This window comes from Nicotiana sylvestris, chromosome 6 (genome assembly GCF_000393655.2).
Source record: "Nicotiana sylvestris chromosome 6, ASM39365v2, whole genome shotgun sequence".
Lineage (NCBI taxonomy): Eukaryota > Viridiplantae > Streptophyta > Magnoliopsida > Solanales > Solanaceae > Nicotiana > Nicotiana sylvestris.
In genome coordinates, this window is record NC_091062.1 from 54,656,011 (window position 1) to 54,665,681 (window position 9,671).

Sequence of the window (9,671 nt, forward strand, 5' to 3'; positions counted from 1 at the left end):
CTTCAAGTCGTGCACTTCATCCCACATTACGTCCAGGTGACTCCTACACATAAAAATATCGCGAATTAGCATAAATCATTACATTAAACATATAATTTTCACGAAATATGAGTAAAATGTGAGGGAACATGCATATAAATACATATACTTTAAGCCAAATATCATAGACGTGCCCTCGCAAAAGTGACCTCTCATATTAGATCTCAAACTCGCATGTGCGAACAGAACACCGCAAGCGCGCAACCTCGCAACTGCGCACCCTATCTTCTCTTGAAGAACAATAATCATCTTATTTCTTTCTAGAATCATGTATTAAGTGCCGATGGATGACTTAGTATTAAAATGGTAAGAATGAAATGAAGGTGTTCAAATAAGTAGTTTGGGAGAAAGAGTTGAAACGTGAGGGGAATTTCTCCTGAGAATCCTCGTAAATCGTAAATTCAGAGTTTCTGTTTTGTAGTAGTGTCATTATGTGGGTGAGTGTTTCCAAATTATCAGCAAAACATAAACTTTGCTTTTCTCCCGAGTCACGTGTGCCCCATTTGCGTGCCACCACCCTACTTTTATTCTTGGGATTTCGGGATCAAAGTATCTTAAACAATTGCCTCTTCCTCTTCCATTTCCTCTTCCACGTCCCAATTATAATCCCTTTATCTTCTAATTAACCCATTAAAAGTCAGCTTTCTTAACTATTCATTCTACCATTTTCGCAGCTACAAATTTCCAAATTGACCCAGCTTCTTCAAATTTCACCACCACCTTCTGCAAATCCACTAACCATCATGGCTGAAAAGGTACGACAATTCTCTCTTCTTCGTTTCATTTTCTTCCTTTTTAACTAGTACCGTAAAATCATCTTGCTTATGACTCCCCATTTCTGTTTCAGTTTCTTTCTAGTAATAAATTTATAATTGCAATGAATTGAATTTCAATGAATGTGTTGTTTTTCTCTTGGTATTAACACGAGCATGTTTAATTGATATTACTGAGAATTTTGTTAGATTCGTTCTCCATGAGCTGGAATGATGGTTGCTTGTTCTCGATTTTGATCTGACTTCTCCATTTTCTCCCAAAAAATGCTAAGCCCTACACAATATATAGCTGATATTCTTGGACTCGGCTTGTATTTCCATGTTCTTTATTCTAGGTAGTCATTTCCCTATTCCTTATTGTGATGATGGACTTGGAACATCATAATTCAGTGCTTGAATTAAAAATAATGGGCCTAGTAATATTGTGAATAGCACTAATAATTTGGATGATGCAAAATGTAAAGGAACTGAGACTATAGAGAAATGCTCACTGACAACTAAAGGGTCTGGCTTGAAGAATTAAAGAAGGAAAAAGAGGGAAGTGTACGAGGATGAGGATAGTCATATAGAAGCAAGGTTTGTTAATTGATGATCCTAGGATGGCTATGGGGTCACCTTTTCTTGGTTGGACGGTCTCGGATAAGAGTGATGATCGAAGTTGCAAGTCTTCCACTGCAGCTGGAGCTAGTAAGGCGAGGCACGAAGCACCTTTATACATAGGTTATGCATCTGATAAGAATGGGCTAAGTAGTTTGAGTAGGAAGAACTTGAGTATTCCAGCTCAACAAACTCATCAGGGGAAGGGTCGGGCTGATACTAATAAAAAGCCTAGAGGAGAAAAGATCAAAATCGAGAAGGAAAACTCTCATTCGAGCTTGGAATCTGACTCACGAAGCTCCAATTTTCTCTTTGTGCAGGGTAGTAATACGTCAACGAGCAACAGTACAGAAGGTGGAAATTCAATGAATCATGATGGAGAATTGAACAATGAAGCTCAGGATAGCGAAAGACCTGTTGATAAGGAACTTCAGGCTGATCTTGACAGACAAAATGGTAAGGAGGTTGGAGGTGTGTCTCAAGAAGATCTAACTGCTGAGTCATCTCAGGAGGTTAAGAATGAGAAGAGCGAGAATCACTGCTCATCCACAGATCACGATCCTATGCTGGATCCAAGCTCCACCCTCCAGGCTGTTAAGGAAACACTTGAGAGAGGTAGGTCTGTAGTTCTTGTTGAGTATTCCAATAATAGGTCTGTAGTTCTTGTTGAGTATTCCAATAATAGGTCTGTAGTTCTTGTTGAGTATTCCAATAAAGTACTTCTACTTAGCTGATGCATTTCTTCATGGAGATGATTAGTTATGCTTGCATCTTCAGTATATTGCATGAATTGGATAACTTTTTGGTTAAATCTATTTCAAACCCGTAGCGCGTAGAATAATGTCTATTGTGAACTTCAAAAAGGAATAGAAAGGTGGAAATTATCAGAGTTCTTAGTTGACAGCTTCTTTATGCCCTTTTTTTCTTTGTCTTTCTTCCCCTTTGCTATTTTTCATTTTTTGAAAATGGTAAACCTTCCCATACTCCCCTGCCCAAGAGGAAGCAGCGGCCCTTTGCCATTTTGCGCCCGTTCATGACTTGAGCTCCTAATATCTTGGCTTTAAGTTGGGTGCTCCTCTTATAAAAAAAAAATATCTTGGCTGGAAGTTGGGTGTGCTTGGCATCTGGAACAGCCTCTTTTATCTCCTGTTATTGCAAGTTTAATTGAACTTCAATTTAATGTTTGAAAAGTTTGGATATTATACAAGAATATGTGATTAGCATTGTTGCTGGAACAATAAAACGCAAGCCAATAAGTCAGGAGGTACTGTTGATAAACTGAACTACTATGTGTCTATTGGAAGATCTTAGTGTTGCTAGCTTCCTCTTCAAGGATATATTATTCATTTGTATTCTATAGTTGGTTTTCATATCTTCACCTTCTATAGTAACTTTTGTATACTTCCTGCTCTTCATTTGGCCTTTAAGTGATTCTTCAGCATTTTAAAGTTGGTATGATAAGTTCGGGGTTAGATCATTTTTTCTGGTACGTACATGGAAAAGAAGAAAAGTGAATGCTTTCAAATTTTTCTATCTGTGGGATTTCTTAGGAGGAAGAGGTTTAACAAGATGTCAGGATCGACATTTGGGATAAGAGTAGTGCATAATCTGGTGGTTATAGAATTGACACTAGGTGGGGAGAGAAGTGGCCCTATAAAGAGCCCTTGTTTTATTTTAGTTATTGGCTGTAGGATAGGGTGGGAAGTGAAAATTTGGGATAAGTCAGTGGATCACTACTCACGATGGGGTAGTGGAATAATATTGAGTTACAAGGCTCATATAGTGGATGAATAGAGCTGGAACTACAGGGTTTTCCAGCAGCAGAAAGATTTAAATGGAAAAAAAGAACATGAGGGAAAATGAAATGATTATCTCAAAATTCTTGTAATACCAAGTCAACCATATAGGGAACTATTAAAAAAATTAGCACCTAGGCTAGATCTTTTGAGTACTGTGAGCAAGTTATCAGACTCCTAGAAGGAAACACATTAAACTTAATTCTAACTTGTTGCCTTGTTTTGTTGATAGTGTTTCCTGCTTTAAGAAAATGCTAAAGCTAAACTTGTACTAGAAGTAGGGTATTCACCTCTTTATTCACGAATCAAATGATCTCTATATTTTAACTTAAGACCTATTTCTACAACATGCTGTGAATTACTTTAGAATGCGGAACTGTAAAATCAGAAATAAATATAATCAGAACTGCAGCTTACTTAACCACTATGAAACATAAAAGAGATTTCGAAAGTACACTGGGCAGTTCCTGATGGACCAAAATGCAATTTATCTGTGTTCCATAGCCTTTACTTTAGGCCTCCAAAGCTTTTCACACTTGTCCAGCAGACACTTATCAGTAAAGAAAAAAGAAAAAGAAGCTTCTTGTAGCTGTCCCCATGTTGTGACTGCAGCTATAAGTACCTTCCGCTTAAATATATAGCCTACTGGCCTTTCTAATTGCGGTTGGAGAGTGCCGTAGTCCAGTGATTGTTTTTATGCTTTGTCAAGTTTTGATTAGACTGTATGTCCTGTATTGCTGAATCTAGGCCATAGGTATAATCAATAACCTAATCCACTTCCCTATGAAAAACTCAAAAATGTTTCAGAAGATTCGTTTGATAAATCTCTTGTAGCAATAGTCTGATTGCTGTTATAAATAAGGAACAAATCTTCAGCTTAAAGCATGTGCACAAACAGCGAGGAGCACAAGTTTATGCCAATTGAACTCCCTCTGTTTCAGTTTATGTGAACCTATTTCCTTTTTAATCCGTTCCAAAAATAATGTATACTTTCTAAATTCGGAAACCATTTAATTTAAACTTTCCGGTATACCCTTAATGAAAGGTTTTTAGAGCCATACAAATACTATGACAGTTTTAAGATCGCAAGTTTTAAAATAATTGTAGCCACACAAATGTTATGGCGTGTTTAGGACCACATGTTTCTAAAGTCTTCATTTCTTTTTTAAACTTCGTGCCTAGTCAAATAGATTCACATAAAATAAAAAAGAGGGAGTATCATTTTAAATAAGGTTGTCATCGTCCAATATTTTTCCTGGCTTATCCCCCAACCCAGTCTATGCATGTATTTATCTCTGACAAGCATGGATATATGCTCCTTCATTGTGTGACGTGGCAGGCCAATAACCATCCTTCTATGGCTTCTTAGATGATTTCAGCTATCTTCTTCCCCTCGCTACGTTTCTCCCGAAACTACTTAACTCATTGATCCCCCCCTCTTTCCACAGGCTGAAAATCTTAATTTTCTCTCCCTTGGTTCCTCACTTAGGAAGAATCAAATTCTGAAAATCTGACCTTTGGTATTTAAAATATCTATATGGATCAACATCATGATGCAAGTTGAAGCTTTGCAAATAAGGATCTCTGAAAGCTTAGATTACCTCTGTAAAGCACTTTAACTTGCAGGTTGCTGGTGCGGGATCTGTGAGAGAATTGAATAATATTTCCTTCATAAGCACTGCAATTCTAATGCTAGGAGTCTGTATTTGTTGTTACAGTTGAACTGCACTTGGTAACGTACTTGGGCTACAATTGGTCTTGAATGTTGTCCTTGGGGGTTAGCAACCCCATAGCAAGAATGGCATTCATGCCCACGATCTGGCCGCTGAGGGTTTACTTTATTGCTTAGTGAATATTCGGGTCTTAATGTAGTATTAGCCTGGTGTTCTGTTAAGGGCTCTATGCAAGAGAGACGTTACCATGGCATTGAGATTTCAACTTCCCTTTTTGGCTCCAAGAACTCCTCCATTGTGTGATGTGATAGGTCAAAAACCAGCCTTCTGTGGCATCTTAGATGATTCAGCCATCTTGTTCCTCCATCCCCCTCCCCCCTTCTCTCAGAACTATTGAGCTTGTCAATTCCCCCACCCCTCCTCTCACGGACTTGTCTGACAAGGCCATGTAATTTGGATAGTTCTCCCCCCCCCCTCCCTCCCTCTTGTGTGTGCGCGGATTCAATAAAAAGAAAGGATCCTTTTCATCTAGAGTTAATTTTGAACCATCATCTAAAGTACCTTTTGCAAAGATCAATTTACCTGTATGTAAAACAAGAGGAATAGCATGATGAACCAAAAGTTTATTATGTTTAAAATTATAAATTAGTATTTTCTATCTGAACTAGTCATTATCAAATCAAAACGATTATGTTAAGAAAATGTAGTAGATATGATCTTTCATCGCACAAATGGACTAATTATGATTTATAAAAGTGACTTATTTGGCTATAGAACACTCTCAAGTAAATAAAAGATGAGTTCACATGTTTGGTTGATTCTTCTGCAATTATTTTGTTTAATTTGCCTGTTCAATCTTGCCACATCAAAGGAGGTCTTCCTTTGAAACAGTAGATAAAGTGGACTATGCAGAGGCAAAAAGTGCTATGTGAGCTTGATAGTTATGAGAAGGCTTCATTGTTTCCAAAGAATCTAGTGGACAGAGGCCTAAGTAGCTCAGGGTCTCAGTTAACTCACCATCTTATTTCCATGTAAGGATGTGTTGAAGTCATTAGTGTTGGATCTAAAGGCATATTTGGGACTTTGAAACCATTGACCAGCTTGTTTCACTCTCATTTTTCCATTGCATTTGGTTTTCCTTTGTTTGAAGGGGAGCCTTGGCGTAACTGGTAAAGTTGCTGTCATGTGACCAGGAGGCCACGAGTTCAAGCCGTGGAAACAACCTCTTGTAGATTTGCAGGGTAAGGCTGCGTACAATAGACCCTTGTGGTCCGGCCCTTCACCGGACCTTGCACATAGCGGGAGCTTAGTGCACCGAGCTGCCCTTGGGTTTTCCTTTGTTTGTATTAGCATAGTCCTCAGGGTTGCCCATGTTTGTTTTTAACAAATTTGGTAGAAATATAGTTCATTCTCTATTTTCAGAAATCAGTTACTCGTTGGAGCTTCATTATCCAGTTGCGTTAGTTTAGTTGATGCACTTTCTCCGCAGAACTTTGGAGATTCAGAGAAATTGGAAACAAAGATTTTATCATTGACCAACCACTTCAGGATGTTGGAATACCTTCAGAGTTCACTTCAGGTGGTGGAGATTTCCCAGGACCGAGCACATCTGAGCCGTCACAATCCAGGAATGGCATGCAACATTCTTTTGACTTGGATACTGAAGTGGTTAGCTTAAAGCAGAATGTGACACTGCTGCAAAATAACTTGTATGAAGCAGCTAAGCTGGTTAAGTTTAAGGAAGCCAGGGTTACCGAACTGCAATCCATCTTAAGTAATTGCTCAGAGAAGGAAGAAAAGAGTGTTGGAATTGAGTCGCATGAGAGAGCTAGAGATATTGAAATTGAGCTTGAGGGTCTCTTCAGACAGAAAATTGAAGCTGAAGTACAATATTTGACTATATCAAGAACAGTCGAAAAGTTGAGAATTGAAGCATTTAAACAAGTTAAGCTCTTGGAAGAACAAAAAACATTAGCTTCAGAACAAGCGCAGGTTGTGAAAAATCTTGGAGATGCAGAATCAAAGGCTGCAACGCTTAAAACACAGGCTAAGAAGTTGGAAAATTGCTGTGAAGATATCATGAGCACAGATGAAATGCTAAAACTGCAGAAGAGAGTCTGGAAGTACAGCACCTGTTTTTTAATACAGTTGGTATTGCTGGTAGTCGGGCTGTTTCTCTTGCAGATTTCACCTGATGATGCTGAAGTTGTACCTACGTAACTTTGAGAAGTGAGCTTTTGCTTCCAATTTTTGTGTTGCTGTTACCATCATTCAGCAATATTAGTTCCTTTTAGATGTTTGTAGATAGACGGAACACCTGGGTTTTTTTTTCCGCTAGTGGCTGTTGAACTTATTTTAGCAGCAAACATAGAAGATGATTAGGTTGCTCGTGCGTTGGGATGCTGGCGTTGTTGATATTTTGATCATCGGGTAATTGTGGAGGTACCCTAGGTTGTAAAGCTCCTAAAAGTTTCTTAATTTGGGGTATTTGGTTATCCATCATTTTCTAGTGTTTACTTATCAGAAAATGACGTTTCATTTTCCGTCATGCCCAAACGCATGAATGCCTGATGGGATTTGTTTGAAAGGTGAAGTTTCATTCAAATACAGGCTCTATTTTTTTGTGTAACATTTATGATAATGCTAGTGAAGTAGCCTGCGCTTTGCACGGTTGTATTAATTAGTCATTGGTATTGCTATAACTATATTTGAGATGGAATATACGAAATTTTTCATGATATGTTAACTAATTTTATATAATTTATTAAGTTACAAACACTAAAAAATTTATTAGATGTACCGCATTTGTCATTACATATTTTTTTATTAAAAGATAAAATAAAAAGAATATGTGTGCAACACTTATGTGCAACTTTAATATATGATTCTTATTGTACTTGTTATTAATTATATGTGCTCAGATATTTTGATATATTTATTTCATTTAGATTAGATGGTAGAACTTTTGACTTTTTTAAAATTTAGTTAAATTCAAATAACATAAAATGAAATGGGAAACAAAAATATCTAAAACTGAAAGAACAGCAATCAAAGGAAATAAGTGAGTAGTGGGACGCAAGGAGCGGTGTCACTCCACTGAATTGCATTTTTGTCACCTGTTCCTTTTTTTTTAGCTTTTTCCTGTTTGTTCTTTTTTGATTTATGACCTTTCTATTTCTTAGTTAAACATTTTATGTTAATACTTTCAACCACCAATCAGAAACGGTATAAAGTAGTGATATTAAAATGGCAATTAAAATGCCACAGCTGATACTTTAAATCACCAGTTAAGAGTGAATAACGTTAATCATGATATATATTAAAAAGACTCGGTATGATAGCAAACCATATTAAGCCTGCTACCCAAGATCACTCACCATGTAAGATACTTTTGCTTGTCTCAACAGATCTAAAGGAATTACTGTTGCCACATAGCGTCATAATTCAGAAATCCACACTCTAACTATTTTGTTAGTTTATTTCCGATGGCTGAAAACCAATTTTAGTGACACTTATCTTATGTTAATGGAGGAACCGATATTATTACTCTTCTTTACCTCTAAATTCATCACCACCCAATCAAAGAACAAAACATTAGATTCAAAATTAATAGATTAAAAAAGCACTAAAATTGAGCAAAAAATATGTTAACAGAACCATCAAGGGGAAGCATGAAAAAGTTGAAGCGAGTTGAAATACAGCAGTATATGAGCCCATTTTTTTGGCAAATAAAACGATTAGTTCTACTTTTCCTTAATCATCTTCTTTTCACCTTGTTTCTATGTCTATCTCCCTATTCATCATATCTATTCTTTTTAGCAAAACCTCATCAAAAGTATTGTCAAAGAATCTTTCTCCAATTTTCTTACTCTCCAGTCTCCACACCAGTCATATTCCCGATCTTCCTCCTGCAATCACTTCTGCAAAACTACAAAATAAAACACACACTTTCTTTTCCTTGATTAGCTCCTTTTACTATTCTTATAAATACAAAGAATAAAACCAAATAGAAAAAGAAAAATACTGGAGTGACATCATAAAGGCTCCCATAGAGAATCCAAAAAATGCAGAATCATACCCAAAATATTGCTAAAAATCAATATATAAACTCATAATTAGGATAACTAAAAAGCAAGAAACTCTGCATATAAATATCAAGAGATCCATTCACAAATCAACAATTGGACAATCACGTGAGAAGGAGAAAAATTTGAGAGAATTGAGAATCAACGACAGAAGAAGAAAGAATGAGATGAGATGAAGGCTTCTTTTTTCAGTAAATAGATGCGACAACCGTAAGGGAGAGAACGAAGAATGGAAGGCGTCAGTTACTTTTTTTGGTTGAAAGCGTCGGTTACTTTTATTAATTGAGAGAAGCAAAACAGCGACTCGTGGTGTGGAAAAAATTAAAGAGGGACAGTTACATTTTTGTTAGTCAAAGCATATAAATGCCGAAAATAAAGAAAAGGGAATAAAAATGAAAAATTGTCCAAAAAAAGGAAAAAATAGATAAATACAATTGCTGGGCATAGGAAGATGTCACATCATCTTTCATATTCCCAGCTTTATATATATATATATATATATATATATTTTGTTTTCTTGAGGCGAGGGTTTATTGGAAACAACTGTCTGTATACACATTATCTTACCTAGATCCCACTTGTGGGACTATACTGGGTCGTTGTTATTATATTTATGATAATATTTAATTTTTTGATGCTTGTAAGTAACTGAAATCAATTTTCACCTGATAAGTTCAAGTGTTCAACCTTCTCAGTTTTATCTCATTT

General features: G+C 36.6%; 1 protein-coding gene across 1 annotated transcript; it reads left to right on the forward strand.

Annotated features, from left to right (window-relative positions):
• The first annotated feature begins 460 nt into the window (after positions 1 to 460).
• Positions 461 to 7,558, forward strand: LOC104220836 (WPP domain-interacting protein 2-like). The gene is made up of 3 exons (XM_009771799.2): positions 461 to 794; positions 1,730 to 2,024; positions 6,368 to 7,558. The coding sequence occupies exons 1-3, from the start codon at positions 783 to 785 to the stop codon at positions 7,096 to 7,098; spliced, it is 1,038 nt and encodes a 345-aa protein (XP_009770101.1). The 5' UTR covers positions 461 to 782; the 3' UTR covers positions 7,099 to 7,558.
• The last annotated feature ends 2,113 nt before the right edge of the window (positions 7,559 to 9,671 follow it).